This window comes from Fistularia commersonii, chromosome 23, assembly GCF_037954325.1.
Source record: "Fistularia commersonii isolate RoL2024-O1a breed Wild chromosome 23, RoL_Fcom_v1.0, whole genome shotgun sequence".
Classification (NCBI taxonomy): Eukaryota; Metazoa; Chordata; class Actinopteri; order Syngnathiformes; family Fistulariidae; genus Fistularia; species Fistularia commersonii.
The window spans coordinates 8,770,143-8,786,075 of NC_141306.1; the positions used below are offsets into that span (position 1 = coordinate 8,770,143).

The 15,933-nt window shown below is 49.1% G+C and overlaps 1 protein-coding gene across 2 annotated transcripts in view; it reads left to right on the forward strand.

Annotated features, from left to right (window-relative positions):
- The window catches only part of LOC147220960 (ephrin-A5b-like), a 56,550-nt gene extending 41,041 nt beyond the window's left edge, over positions 1 to 15,509 (forward strand). The window contains exons 2-5 of one of the 2 annotated variants that reach the window (XM_086170202.1): positions 3,730 to 4,022; positions 12,954 to 13,019; positions 13,128 to 13,211; positions 14,389 to 15,509. In XM_086170202.1, coding sequence (XP_086026328.1) covers positions 3,730 to 4,022; positions 12,954 to 13,019; positions 13,128 to 13,211; positions 14,389 to 14,513 — 568 coding nt within the window. In that variant the 3' untranslated portion in view covers positions 14,514 to 15,509. The remainder of the gene's footprint in view (positions 1 to 3,729; positions 4,023 to 12,953; positions 13,020 to 13,127; positions 13,212 to 14,388) is intronic. The other variant, XM_086170203.1, reaches the window with a different exon arrangement.
- Positions 15,510 to 15,933: the final 424 nt, after the last annotated feature.

A 15,933-nucleotide genomic window follows, 5' to 3' on the forward strand; every position in this document is an offset into this window, starting at 1 on the left:
TGAAGTAGAAACCTTTTTTTTTTTTTTTACAATTATTATACAATTAGATACTCTATTACACATTGCTGCTGTCGTCCTTATGTTTTTTTCTTCCTTCTTTATGGAACAAACAGAAGATTCAATAATTCCGTAATGCCGACCTACAGCCGCATAGCTTTTACCTTCCCTTAGCATGTCCAGAAGTTTAACTTTATCTGCGACAGATAGCATCTTCCGCTGCCTTTTGGGCCCTGCCCGTCAACATTTTTGGAGAAAATGTTTTAGAGAAACTTGAAATTGCGAGAGAATTTGCACGTTTTACGTACGTGTACATATTAAACTGCAATGCTATTGACGCACAGGTAGAGAAGAAGCGGAGGGACTTTTTAGCCAATCAGAATGCAGAACACAATGCAAGATGAAAATCCGTGAAGTAGCGAAACCGTGAAAACTGCGTTATAGCGAGGGATCACTTTCGTTTTTTAAGAAACCCCCCAAAAAGTGAGCTATACGTTGAATAAGGAGTTGATATCAGAAAAAGGCAAACAATGACTTGGCCAGTTGTTTTAGGAAGTTGTCCATGAATGCGTGCATGTCTCAATATGCGGCCCTGTGATTGGTTGAGCGGCTTCTCGCCCAATGACGGCCGGGATAGGCTCCGCCCCCCCGTCCCTGCAACCCCGAGTGTAGGATAAAGGGTTCTAGAGACTTAATGAAATAATGTTTATATCACGTTTTAAATGCCAATCCTGTAACAAAGTGCCTCCTCCCACCCCGGATGCACATTTTTTTGTTTCGTTTTTCAAAAATCGGAAAACGTCAGGTTGTAGTGGGAAAAGTTCACGGGGATGCAGGTTGAGGTGGCGTCCGACTCCAACACACACCAGATCCCGCCACAGGAGACAGCCGTCGGAGTCCCGTTTCCAGCTGCTCGCCAAACACAAACAGAGACCGCCAAATGCTTTACAGCTGCTTCTCCTAAGCCATTTGAAACTGGTCTATTTTACAAGCTCTCCGCACAAGAGTTCAAGTCGGGTTCAGGCGCGGGAATCGATAGGCCAGTCGGGTCGGAGCAACTCACGCTCTCCGGCATTACCAGGGGTGTGTGTGTGTGTGTGTGTGTGTGTGTGTGAGGAAGGAGTGTCTGCCACAGACAGTAAAGGCCTCTTTAGGTTATTATCATACGTCAAGGTTGTGACTGAACGTCTGTTTGACAAGTTGTAATGAGAAGGGACTCCTCCAGGCCTGGGTGGGGGCGGCGGGGGCCGGTGGGGGCCGGTGGGGGCCGGCGGGGGCCGGTGGGGGCCGGCATACGCCTTCGCTGCCTCCGCCGATGTAGAACAGATCAAAGTGGAGGAAAAACTCCGTCCGCGGTCGTAGCTTTTAAGCTCTCGCAAGTCACGCGCAAGACTCCGTCTCAGGAACCCATCGCTATTTCATATCTGACACTCAAAAACGTCCTGGCGTCGCCCATCTGGCCAACATCTGGAGCGCGTCCTGCGGTGGATCGGAGCGAACCGTGATCGAAACAAAACAGAAATGGCTCTTTGCGAAACCTTCGGCGCACGTTCTGTTCCTGTTGACTGACCTAATCGGCGCTTTTGCTAGTGTTTGTAGTTTCCTGTTTTCGCCCCTGCCGGGAAGATTGTTTGCTTTGGGGTTTTATTTACAAGGGTTTCGAAATCTCCATCTTCTCCCCCGACGCTGCAGAGGCTGCGCGATAAATTCCACGGCGACTTCCTCCGAACGGAACGATAATCACGTGGATTATGAAATACGATCGGATTGATCTGCTACGCGGCTTTTGGAAACGCCACGACATTCAGCGCAGATTGTCCGACGTGATCCACAATGTCTCCGTCACGTCGGGCCGTATCAGAACCACCGCCGAGGTCACCGTCCGCTAGGCTACCTCATCCCTTGCTGCTGAGAAACGCAACCCTAGACGGTAGCGTTGGAAAAACGCGTTTCCATCCGTTCTGCTCGGGAATGAATACCTGCCATATCACGCCGCGCCTTCACCCGTTTCCCGTGTCTGCTGGGTTTACGGTAAACACGAGGGCGGACGATCTCGCGGCTATTTCACGACAAGACCTCGTTTTTCCCCAGATTTCCGAGATTCCACGAGGCGCTCCTCCATCAAACTGTCATACCGGGCTAATGGAAATCTCATTCTGCGGAGGGGACCCTCCTAAAGCTGCCGAAGGCGGACGCTAACCAGGGGATTAGCCCCGTAACGCTAAGAGACTTTAATTTCAGCGCGGGCATAAGTCATCGCCGCCGAGCTCCGACATTGATATATGGCTTTGGACTGTCTAACGTGCGTCGTGTGTGTGTGTGTGTGGGGGGGTTCCTGCCGGGCGGCGGGGGACCCGCGGAGGGATCCTGCGGAGTCTCACAAGAGGCTCGGGTTGAACGAGGCTGACACCATGAGGTCCCGTAAACAAAGCCAGAGGAGACGTAGCCGGGACGTGTGGTTCGCATTCTCCGAACTGCCTACATATGGTAACGCTCTCCCCAACGCAGCCTTGGATGGACAGCTCAAGTATCGGATCGTCGGGGAGGAAGACGCGGAATACCTCCCGAAGGCGCAGCCGCTGCTGACGTGCCGTTGAGCCGGGGGATGAATGTTTAATGCGAGCGTGCTGCCGCCGCGGCCCCGGAGAGCGCAGTCAGCATGTTGTCGCCATCCATTAAAAGGTCAAGAGTGAGGATCTCGTACGAGCCTCCCCGGGAAGAATGTTCACGAATAGTGGATTATTCATGCTTGTGCTATTTGCTGACACGCACAAACTCCCCCCGCCCCCCCCCCCCCCTCTGGTGTGTTTGCAAAGATGAAATCATATTAGAATTATCGCTCGCGCGCATCTTTGCTGCTTCTGTTCAACAAGACGTTTGTTTTTGTCTTTGACCTTTAGCCCCAAGGGTGACATTTCCACGCCTTTCGTCGTCCATCATCGACACTTTAGCCCCTTTGGCACTTTCGCAGTTCCTTGAACCTTTTCAGGAAGTAGTCGGTTTCTCCACGCATGCCAAACCGCCTCCCGCCATTTTGAAAAACTGCTGTCATGGTCACCGGTCAGCTGTTTCCTTGCGACAAAATGGACAGAAGCGGCGCGAGAAATGGACCGACGAAGAGGTCCGCGCTCTTGATCCACAGGGGGGTTTTCAGGGCTCGTCGCGGAACATGAAAAAATAAGTGCAGCGTCGGCTAACGGCGGGGTTCCTCTCACAGCGAAGCGGCACAGGGAGAAAATAAAAACACTTCCGATCGTCCGCGGTTATTATTCCCGCCATGCAGAGCAAGAACAGGGACGGGAATGCAAAGCTAACGGGTTCCCCTGGAGGAGGCGACTTCCTGGAGGCAAATTAACGCCGCGCTATCTGAAAGTAGCTAAAGTTGCCGTTTAACACAAACCTCATCTCAAACGTCAATCAAATGTCCGCTTAACAATAATCCCCGACATCTTTATCGTCTTAAGCCGTCGTCCCTGTTGTATGAAGAGCGCTAATGACAAAGGGCAACTCAAATCTGACCGCTTCACATAATGTTTGTTTTCACTTCTGACACATGTGGTACTTTCTGCTGAAAGTACCTCTATACTTGTGCAGGATATGATATGAATATTTGAATGTACCACAAAAACCCATCACAATCTGCTTCTGATTACGGGTTAACCCTCACCACCACCACCACCACCACCGCCCTTCGCTTTTATCAACATCCCTCCTCTGTTCTCCGCTCTCCAGGTTCTACCGGGGCGACTATCACATTGACGTCTGCATAAACGATTACCTGGACGTCTACTGCCCTCACTACATCAGCCCGGTGACGGACGACCGGCCGGAGCGCTACGTCCTCTACATGGTGAACTACGACGGCTACAGCTCCTGCGACCACACGGCCAAAGGCTTCAAGCGCTGGGAGTGCAACAGGCCCCTGTCGCCCAACGGCCCGTTGAAATTCTCCGAAAAATTCCAGCTCTTCACCCCCTTCTCCTTAGGCTTCGAGTTCCGTCCTGGCAGAGAGTATTATTATATCTGTGAGTATCCTTCTCAGAAATTACCCGAAGGAATGCTTTTTATTTTCCCTTTTTTTTTTTTTCCACGGCGTCTGAGGCTGCTGAAAATCTGTCACGTCATGAAACATTTTTCAGCCGCCGTCTTCCTCCGGCCTCCGAGAGAGGAGAAAGAAAAAGGGGCGGCGGGCAGGGAGGGGGGGGGGCTCTTTCCAGCTCTTGTTGTTAGAAGGTTTCATCGGGAAAGCCTCGGAAAAGAGCGCGGTTAAAAACGAACCGAGGAGGTTTCAATGAGCGCGTGAGGAAGCAGGAAGTCCCGCTTTCGCGAGGGGGGACCGCGTGCCCTCGCGGCGCCGGGAGAAAAGGGGCTAAACCAGATACCGTGGCCCCCTTTGGTGGATCGGAGGCATTAAGCGGACGTGTCTGGCCCGGAGCTATGCACAGTATCCATTAGTTAAAAAGCGTATTTGTGTTACATTTTCCATCCTTAGTACCAGGTGCGCCGGAACGCCGTGCGAAAACACGATTTATGAGGGGAAACACACACGCCTACACTTTTAACTCACACACCTTGAACCCGATTTTCCGTGATTAAAGTTTCATAGCCCGAAAACAAAACTACAGTATGATACAGGATATTGCAGGAGCTGCGATGTAACTGAATAATGTATACCGGGCGAGATGTACATCTTTACGTGTTTCGGGTGGTGTGGAAGGAGAGCTTTTCACACGTTGTAAACCGCCTGATTTCAACTGGAATAGCGACAGCGTGACTGATGCTAGCAAATGGAGGTCACGACGGAACGCGCCCGGCATTCGTGGAACTGCCGGAAAATGTATTACAACATTACCGTGCCACAGGTGGCGGAGGCATCTTTTTAGAACTCCAAAATCCACACTAGTCCAAAATTATGATTATTAATGTAACACCATAATCCTTTAAAAAGTGGACTTTTGGTGAATTAATGGGGTTTATTTTTAAACCATGCGTGTTATATATCTTCCTGCGCTGAGAGATAATTCCTCTAAATCTGGCCTAAAATCTCAAGCGGGTCTTTTTTTAATCCCTCTATCAGCTAGTTTTTCGAAGCTACCGCTAGCCCGCAGGCAAGGCGAGGTTCCAGGTTACACCCAGTATTCTGGTTACGGCTAGCTCTCTGCATACTGCTAGTTTAGGGTTGGAGGTGTCGTTCCTTGGTTACCGCTACCTCTCAGGCTCATGCTAGGTTTCTGGTTTCAGCTAGCGTCAAGATCCTGCTGGCTTAAGGGTTAGAACTAGCTCTTAGGCTACACCTGTTTTTTAAGCTTACGGCTAGCTCTCCACCCACTGCTACTTTTCAAGGTTAGCGGTGGCTCTTAGGCTACATTCCAGGTCACAGCCAGCTCTCTGACTACAGCTAGTGTTTAGGGTTGGAGGTGCCGTTCCTTGGTTACAGCTACCTCTCAGGCTTATGCTAGGTTTCTGGTTTCAGTTAGCTTCAAGATCCTGCTGGTTTCAGGGTTAGAGCTAGCGCTCGGGCTAAACCTGTTTTTCAGTTCACAGCTAGATCTCCACACACTGCAACTTTTCAAGGCTAGAGGTGGCTCTTAGGCTACATTCCAGGGCTTCAGCTAGCTCTCCGACTACAGCTAATTTTGTGGTTAGAGCAAGCTTCAGGGTACTGCTGGTTTCAAGGTGAGAGCTAGCCTTCCAGTTGCTGCTAGCTTTGCTGTTAATAGCTAGCTCTCAAGCAACTGACTTTTCTGGGATACAGGTTACTGTTAGCTCTCAGACGAGTTTCATGTTTACAGACTTTTTGTATGTTGTAAGCGCTTTTTCCATTTTCATGTCCTTAGTAAGTACATTTTAGGTGAAGCTCAGTGATTTAAACTTCTGTAGACAGAGCAGAAAGTTACACCCACATCCATAGTGTATATTTGTCATTCTCTGGGATCAGTACACGAAGCTGGTAATTTGATTTTGATAAATTATTTAAACTTGATGTAACTGTCAGCTTTAACTGGAGCTATAACTGTATGCTGCTGCTGTGACATTTTAAAAGAAAAATGGTGCCAACACACACACACACACACACACACACACACACAAACAAGTTCTCTGATATTAGATATCTCCATATTCTGTCCTTCCATCTGCTGATCTGTTCGGGTTCAGAAGAAAACACTTCCACTATTGTACTTGAACCTTGTCTGGAGCGTGTTTTGCTGGCTGCGTCCTCTGAGCGCGGGGGCGCCGGGTTAGATCTGCCGTTTCGCCACGGCAGAGAGCCGACGATAAAGACGCACTTTGATGCCTACAAATTACCCGGCACCATTTGTCCAGTCGGCTCCATTTGGCGTGAAAATGTGTGAGAGCGATGTTCCCCGAGACTCAGATGATGATCGATACGCCGAGGAGCCGGGGGGGGGGGGGTCGCGCCGGGCGCGCATATGGCTCCGAGCGCTTCCAGGCCATATGGACAGTCTCCGGCTGACCAAGATTCATGATTCATCCATCAGATCCTCGTACGGCAAAGACGGCCCTGCTCCTCCCGAGAGCGGGGAAGCTGAGTTCCAGTTGAAATAACAAAAGACAAAAGGTACCTCAAGGAAAATACCAGGGAATCACCGTCAGAGCCTTTCACATGATACTGCTGTTGCGGGCGCATTGCTTAGAGGTGAGTCGTCAGAGAGGCGTTTGCATCCTGGGAAATGAATTCTCAGCTTTCCTTAGAATAATAATACACCCCTTCCCCCCTCAACACCAGGACTCATCTGCTAAATCCAGCGGCGGGAGTTGTTTTAATGTCTCCGCCGTCCATTCGGTTCGTGTCGTTCGTCTTTTTCCGGTTGGAAATTTAGTTCGTTATCCTTATTTGTTTATTTTGAAACTTTTCGTCGGGGTTTTGACAAACGACTCGGAATACCCGGGCGCCCGGGCTCAATCTGTTGCCGTTGAGCGGAGGCCAATCCGACGCGCTGAGCCGAAGCGAAAATCGCGACTATTTATCACGGCGGATGAGGGCGGGACGCGTTTCCCCGAGTCGAAGTCACGCAGCGAAGCCGTTCTGTGCGGAGCCGGGGCCCCGAAAGGTCACCGGCTTTTGAATTATTGTCGGCAAACAAATCACACCCCGGTCATATTAGCAACCGCGTTATGGTGATTTCTGGTGCGGCCCGGGCCTCTCCTCGGTCAGGAACATCTGGCTGCTCGGTAGCTGCGCGCTTTGTTTGCGGGAAAAGAAATAAAATTATCTCCTAAAAGAGATGAGATCATTATCTCGGCGAGCGGGTTTTCTTTGCAGTATTAAATATATACAAAGTACCTTGTGTTACAGACCACAGGACTTCTACTGGTGCCGGCGAATATTGAATCTGGATGATTTCCAGACATCCGCCATTCCGGCTCACAGCGAGCGGGTCCCTGGTTGGATTCCGACAGGGGGGCCTCTCTGTGTGGAGGCTCGGCGTCCTCTGTGGGTTTCCTCCGGGTTCTCCAGTTTCCTCCCGCAGTCCAAAAACACGCAGGATGTTCAGTGGAGACCCGAAATCGCCCAGATGTCTGAACGAGAGAGTGAAAAGCCGTTTGTCTCCATCCGATGTGTGAACGAGGGAGTGAACGGTGTCTCTCGGTGACGTCCGAATGAGACGTCGGACGGTTGTTTGTCTTTATATATGGCTCTCTGTGGCCCCTGCCTCTCGCTCGGTGACAGCTGTGATGGGCTCCAGAAGCCCCGTGATCCTGAGCGCAGGAAAAACAGTATAGATAATAAATGAATGAATGAATTTCCAGTCCGTTTGCTTTCACCTTCACCCATTCTCCCGCTGAACCGCTTCTGGAGTTGTTTTCCCCATCCGTTCCGCTCCTCGCCCGTCATGTGTTCATCACGTCGGCGATAATTCGGTAAACATCTCGCCCGGGATCTCCGTACGCAGTTCCCATGGTTACGGCATGGATCGGAGACTAACGGCGGTCGTTTCGGGTCGACCCCGTATCTCGGAGCAAGGAGCGATTAGATAAAGTTTTCTTTCCGCCGCAAAAGCTCGACTTCCGTCGTCGTCGTCGGATCCGGCGCTAACGTCATACCCGCTCGTGCTAATTGCGTGGCCGTCGGCGGCGTTTTCTCAGCTGCCGGTGTCAGGGTCAGCGCCAAGGCTAACAATAGCCGGAAGCTAAAACCGGCTCGGGGCGCTCGAACGCGGCCCGAGAATCCGGAACCCGGCGCGTAATCGACGTGCTGAAGGTCGGCTTTGTGTCGGATTGTCTCGGCGAAGACAGATGCTCCTTTGTCCTCCACCGCCGTGACTGTCATTAGCCCCAGGGAGGGGCACGGGGGGGGTAAGCAAAATAGATGACACCTGCAAGCCTGTCTGTCCGCGCACAGACGGACAACCGCAGCGCAGGATTAACTTTTTGGCCGGTCCTCGGGGGTCAAAGGTCAGCGGGATGACTGCGGAGTCTGCTCCGCCAGCTTCTGGTGGCCTCAGAGGGCGGCGTGTTTTTCTTCCAGAGCTGCTGTAAGAGGAGGGGAAGCCTGATCTTAATCTCAGGGGATAGAAATCCAATTTTCAGAGGAGACAGCGGAGAGTCTGGCTCTCCCCCCGTGAGAAAGAGGCGACTGTCTTTCCTGCAAAGCCCACGCCGGAACGCCGAAAGACAGCGGCGGATCGCCGTCGGCGATGACACGAGCGCATCGCCACGCCTTCAGACTCCCGCGACAGAGACAAAGAGCTTTGTTCGCCGGCGCGACCCGAACGCCGCACAAAGACAAACACTCGTTCCGGGGTGTTTATATCGTCTCGTTTCGCGGGGCGTCGCGGCCTCAACGTTTGGAAGCCGGTGAGCCGACTCAGCGGCAAGTGTCAAGTTGCAGGCGGCGCTGAGGTGCAGCGGCGGGGAAGCGCAGCCGCGTCGCCGGAGGACAGAAAAGCCAGACTGTGACCTCACAGGCGGACACCGAGCGAGGGGGAGAGGAATAGAGAGAGAGACGGTGCTGGAGACGCTTGAAAACAAGTACGAGTACTTGGTAGCTAAATACTTTTCGGACTCCAATGTAAATGAATGAAAACGCCGTTGTGCCGTAAAGGAGTGATAGTACACGTTCGGGTCAAGTACCGCCGATATCTGACACTCAAAAGTCCAACATGTGCTCCCTTCACTTCCTGCGGGGGGAAAACAAGAACGTCTGTGTTTTCCCCGTCCGTCCACCCGTTGAGGTTTTTCTAATTTTTAAAGTGGTTTGGCCCTTTTTTTTTTTTTTTTTTTTTTTTTTTAAAGCATTTTTAAAAAAATAACTGCAGCTACTGCACAACGCTGCGGTTGTTTTTTAGGACCGGCTGTTTCCTTTCTGTTTTTTTTTTTTTTCTTGCCCCGTCATATTTTCCACATGCATCTTGTGTTCGGCAGTCTGGGGAAAAACAATTTAAATGGTAAAATAATGAAGATATCGTGTTTGCGCTGGCAGCTTCCAACCCGCCGTATCAAGACGCCGCACGTGTCTGAAACATGTCCGTTGGCCCGGTGGCACCGGTGCCGCACATTAACACTAATGCACTTGGGTCACAGTGAAATAATACACAAAAGAAGTACTTGTAGTCTTAAAATCTGGTTTAAAATAACTGTAAATAGCTCAACGGCAAATACGGCAAATGCTATAATTTGGTATTTGCTGTATAATAATGTCTTATACACAAGCGGTGTATTGAGTACTGTGAGTTAGTGCTCATATTATGTACCAAAACAGCAAAAGCAGGCACCGTAATTTCCGGACTATTGAGCGAAACCTCAATAGTAGCCGCACCGGCTAGCCGATCGCTATCTCGGGCTTCCTCCTGCGCACTAAAACCGTCAAAGTCGTCTCAGAATGGACTCAGAATTTCTCGGTCATTTCATCGGTCCGATGTGACGAGGATAAATGTTTTAGCGGCGTGAAGCTCGTTAGCCCCCCCCCCCCCCCCCCCCCCCCCCCAAAAAAGTCCATATATTAGCCGCAGCGTTGTTTACGTGAAAAAAGTCGCGGCTCATCGTCTGGAAATGACGGTACTTCAAATGTGGTCAAACGTCGCTTCTGTTAGAATTCCGACACGTGCTTAAATTCGCTTTCTGATCGACAAGTTGTGTGCAGACACACCACCATTCATTCATCATATCCAGACGTACAACTATGCATTCTCCAACTCGACCCAATGTATGTTTTTAGGCTGGAAAACCCGCGCAGAAACAGAGAGAACATGGACGCTCCGCACAAAAAAGGGTCCTTTGTCAAAATCGAACCCGGCGAAAGCGTTTCATACTTTTTTAAGAAAGTCATTTTCCTCCCCGCCCGCCTAAAGGGGCATCTCTTGGATACGCATGATCGTGAGTAATGGATGTCCAGTAACCAGAGAAACAGACTTGGATTATAGAGACGATGAACCCTGTCTGTTCAGTGTGAGCTAAGTTACTGGATACCCTATGAAGCGACTTGACTGACAGTCACTTCTCTGTTTTATTTCCTTCCTCCGTCGCCCGGCTCTCAGTATTCCTCTCACGGCGAAGTTCCAGAGATGATTTTTATCTCCTCTCAGCTGCGCCGCATCTGATAAAGCGCCCTGTGAAATAAGCAGTCGGTGGAAACACTGACACGGTTTTCCTTTTTTATCGGGGCTTGGAGGCGGAGGCGGGGGGGGGGCGGAGTCGGGGTGAAAAGGACACACAAGTGCACGCCGCAGTCACATGAACACAAAGACACTTGTGTGGTCACGTTACTCATGGGTTCCGGGTTGAATGCCGGGGCTGGGAAAAAAAAAAAAAAAAAAAACGCGCAGGAGCGCGACCAGACGTGACGGCGTGTGGATGTCACAGTAGGAGCAGCCATTAGCGCCTCCGGAGCCCCGCTGGAAACCCAATTAGATTTGTAAGCCCCAATAAACAATCCCCAGCAATAACGACATGGAGAGGAGAAAAGAAAAAAAAAAAAAAAAAAAAATCCCTCGTCTTTTGTCTTTTGCAATCAGGGAACGGAGAAAATGAGATTGTGAAGGTGAGACAGGAGGAGGAAATTAGATCTGGAATCGTGCCGGTGACATTGAGTCGTCTGGTTTGACGGGACGCGGAGCGGCGAGGCTTTTACGCCGGGATGAGTGTGACGGGCAGGAGGAGAGGGGAGGCTCCTTTTTGCTTTCTTTTTTTTTTTGTTTAACTTTTCGAGAGATCCTCGAAGCCTAAAAGCCGTCCAGCGAAGTTAGAGAACTCCGTTCAGCTTCACTTCGGTTGCAGGGACGCGAGGAGTATCTGGTGTAACAGTATATGTAACCAAATGTAATGTAAAATAAATGTCACTACTCCTTAATGGTAAATAACTCTGAATTTATTACTCGTTACACATGCATTCCCATCTTTCTTGAAACTACTTTCCAAATGCATCAACTTTTACATTTAGGGATCATTTGTATTACAATTCCACTTGTTTACAATCGCATTGATGTGGCTACGCTGCGATCTAACGCCGGGATGCCCTCACTTTGCGGGGAACATGATCAGCATTAATTGCGGGAAATGTAGTTTATGATCAATGCACGTGTTTGACTTATTCATTCTAAGACATTCTCGCGGGCCTCATAAAATGACGTGGCGGGCCAACATTTGGCCCACGGACCGTGAGTTTGACCTACGCTAATCAAACTGCACAGACAAATGCTAACATCCTAAACGGCGTTCTAGAGACCGTAAAAAGTTCCTTCAACTGCAACAAAGCAGCGTTTTAACTTATGTACATACACTCGTCGGAGGAGAGATGGCGGTTTACAAGAAGGGTTCGCATTTCATCCGGAGGATGGCGGTTCGATTGCCGGCTTCTTCGCGCGCCAAAGCGTCCGTGGGCGAGACCCCGATCTCCCGGTTGCGTGGCCTGTTCGCCGGCAGTGTGCAAGTGTGTGTGTGAACGGGCGAAAGCGATCTCGTACCATCGATGACGAAGACGCTCGAAGCAAACAGCTGCCCTGCCTCGGTATGTTAGACACAGTGGGTTACAATTGTAATGTATCCTTCTCAAGGGAGCAGCAGCGGGGTGTGGGAAGGACCTCCGCACGTCTTGTTTGATTTCAAAACCCTGTTTTCTTGAGAATTTTAACACCGAAAGTGTTTCCAAGCGTCTCACCCGCACAGACGTTCCGGCGTCTAGCATGTACAGGACCGTCTCAGAAAATTAGAATATCGCGATAAAGTTCTTTATCTTCTGTAATGCGATTAAAAAAACAAAAATGACTTTTTCATGATATTCTAATATTTTGAGATAGGATTTTTGAGTTTTCTCAAGATGTAAGCCATAATCAGCAATATTTAAAATAATAAAGGCTTGCAATATTTCAGTTTATTTGTAATGAATTTGTCATTGCATCACAGAAGATAAAGAACTTTATCACAATATTCTAATTACATTACATTTGGCAGACGCTTTTATCCAAAGCGACTTACAATAGAGGACATAGGGACTGCAAATAACACTTACAAGATGCACAGGAAATATACAGAACAGTAAGCTTGGGTTAGTCAGTTGTTTTTTTTTTCTAATTTTCTGAGACAGTCCTGTATATCGGCCCGCGCCGAACACAGCTTCCCGCCCGATGCCTGCTGGGATCGGCCGGGACGGGAGCTTCGCCTCAGACCGTTTACCTGTCAATCACGGGGGCCACTGGATTGTTAACCGCCGCCCAGCCGTCAGTCACACGTGTTCACCCATGTCTAATGTAAACCTACACCCTGGATATAAAGCCGTGGAAGGTACGCGTACCCTTTAACCATCTGGATCCGAAGGTGGAGGTTCACGCTTTCGGCACTTTTAAATGGTTTCGCCCGGTAACCGCGTTGAAATGTCAGCCCCGAGTCCAAAACCGGTGTGGATATTTCAGTGAAATAAAAGCGAAAGGTTCGATTTCGGGGGAGAAAAAAAAAAAAAAGGTGGCGCTAACAGGGTTTCTTCTTCTCCGTCCCCGCAGCCACGCTCACCGACACCAAGGGGAGGAGGACCTGCCTTCGACTCAAGATCTTCGTGCGGCCCCAGAGTGAGTATCAAAAACCGCGCCGCGTCGTCGTCGGCGACCCGTTTGATATCGGAAGGCGTGATGCTTCCGATACCGACCAAAATAACCGCCCGGGGTTCTCTCGTCCAGCAGACAACTGTGTGAGGAACACCGGCGGCGTGCAGGAGGGGGTCGACTTTGACGAGAACAGTCACAACTCTCTAGAACCAAGAGGTGGGTGGGGGTACACACACGTGTGTGTGTGTGTGTTTCTTATCTTTGACCCTCTCCTGGAACAGAACAGTGTGATCACCCTGTGAAATCTAATTCAAGTATAAACAAGAAATTCCTCCAGTCGGAAGGTTGGGGGTCGGGTCGTCAGATCCTCCTGAGGAAATGTTTCAGAGTCTCTAGATGACCTGAGAAAGAGAGAAGGAATGCTTGTACGTCTCAGTTTGTCTATCAGTTACTGCACAACTTCGTATTTCCACTTTGCTCATTATTTATTCCTGTATATTGATGAATATAGAGAGACATTTTATTGATGTAATTTACTTTTTACGTCAATTTTTAGCGTGTCTTGTCCTTGTATTTCTTGCTGCTGCTGCAAAACAATTTCCCAAGCCTGGGATTGTTAAAGTACATCTCATCTTTAGATCATGTGTGAATGAAAGGGTGAATAATGGAACGTCTGTATTGGGTGTGTAAATGAGAGAGTGAATGCTTGTATGTTTCAATCGGGTGCGTGGTCATGTGTCCTATATGTGGCCCTGTGATTGGTCCAAGGTGAACCCCGCCCCCCAACCAGCCCCAATTGGGATAGGCTCTAGCAGTGTAAATGAATAAATGTAGCTTTAGTAAAAAATGACATTAGCATTCTGTATACAGTTTGGATCAACACTTTTTGATAAGTCTTAATTGTAATATCTGATTACTGCGCTGATGCTTGAGCTTCCCCTAGATCAGGTTAGGCACCAAGTTAGGCTGTGCAGTGTGTGTGTGTGTGTGTGTGTGTGTGTGTGTACGTTTGTGTGCGTCTTTGTCCAAAAAAAAAAAAAAAAAAAAAAAAAAACTAACCCCAGCTTACTGTTCTGTGTATTTCCTGTGCATCTTGTATTTGCAAGTGTTATTTGCACTGCTTATGTCCTCTATTGTAAGTCGCTTTGGACAAAAGCGTCTGCCAAATGTAATGTAATGTAATGTAATGATTCATCGCCAAGTCGTCATTTTAGGGTTAAAGGTCACTTGTAGTCCCTTCGGTTTTAAGTACTTTAAGTGAAGTATCAGCAGTACTCAGGGGAGTATTGGGAGATCCAGGATTGTGATTTTGGTTTTCAGTTCTGGTTTTGTGTATTCATATCACCTGAAAACTCCGCTCGCCGGTATTGATTGTCTCGTCTTCCTCCCCCAGACGACATAAGCCACGAGTCCCCGGAGCCTTCCCGGAGGGGCGTGAACTCTGCCTCCTGGCGTCAGACCTCATCCGTCCTGCTCGCCTCCGCCCTCGTACTCCTGGTCGCCGTTTTGACGTCATAGCGGACGCCCCCGCGAGATCCGCTCGGAGCGGGCTATCCCGATTGGACCGTAGTCTGGCCCGTCACCTGCAACTCCCAGCCACCCTCCCCTGAAGGAGCACTTTTTATGAAAAATTTAGAAAAAAAAAAAAAAAAAAAGCTAAAGTAGGAGGAAACAAAGTGAGAAACACTGACCGTCTCTCTCGGTTGGGGGGGGGGGGCTGACTCTGAAGCCTTTGTTGTTTTTGTTTTTGACTGAAAACGAGTGTGATGGTCGGGGGCTTAGCCCCGCCCCCCAGCGGTTTAAGAGGTTTCCTATTGGCTCCCCCTACGTCTCACAATATGCAGATGACATGCTCGTTTTTCGTCGCAGAGCAGATCAGAGTTTCGAACACACAAACTTCACAATCTCTAACTTTTTTTTTTTTTTTACACACATTCGAACATTTTCTTTCTCTTTTGGGGGGGTGGGAGGGGTCCCTTTTGTGGGCGATCAGGAATATCACGTAAAACACAGGTCCGAGGGTTTATGTTTTTTTTTTTTTTCCAACGGTATGGGAGCGATGCTCAGGACAGAGGGGGGGATTAAGTTTGCCAGAGGAGTGAAAGAAAGAGAGAAAAAGAGAGAGAGGCACTCCTCCTCCAGTGTTTGGGTCAATTTAATGATTGTCTTTCAGTGAAACACATGAATCAGTTGTAGCAGCAAACACGGGTGTACAGTGACATGTTGGGATGGCGTGTAGAAGTCCGGCGTTTCGTCCGTGCAACATGTTCGTTTTTATTTTTCCTATTTATTGTGAAGTCCTCGTGCATTTTTTTTTTTTTTTTTCAATTTTACTTTCAGTACCTGTTAGTCTGTACGGTTGGTAGAAGGGCAATAATATTAATAATGATTGAGAAAATAGAAAAAAAAAGACACTCACGGAGATAAGAGTCCACACGCATCATATGGTACAATCATGGTTTAATTTTTAACAAAAGCCCAGGAAAAAAAAGACGTAAAAAAAAAAAAAAGAAAGTCTGATGTGACATCAGGGTGTAGAAATAGAATATTTGTATTTCAGATTTGTCATTAATGGACGTCACAGTTGTAGTTTTCCTCTTAACACTATATCCTCTTTTTGTGAATCACTGTCATAACACAGCCGCTGTACATAGTTTCCTACCAAGTTCAGGGACGAGTCCATGCCGAACATTTCGATTTCGTTTTGCTTTCTATCCCCGGCGAGGTTAAATCCTCGGATGAAGTCGCGGCACAAACTCTCTGAGGTTCAAAAGCATCCGGTTGGCGGTTATAGAGCGGTTATTACGGTGCGTTCGGGAGAAGCTGGCGTTCTCGTTCGTGCTGTTCCTGCGATGAAACAAGGGCAAAGAGCCTTGCTCTCTCGGACCCGGTTGTCCAGCGAGAAACGACAAATCCGCTTTGTACCCTGCTGGGGTCG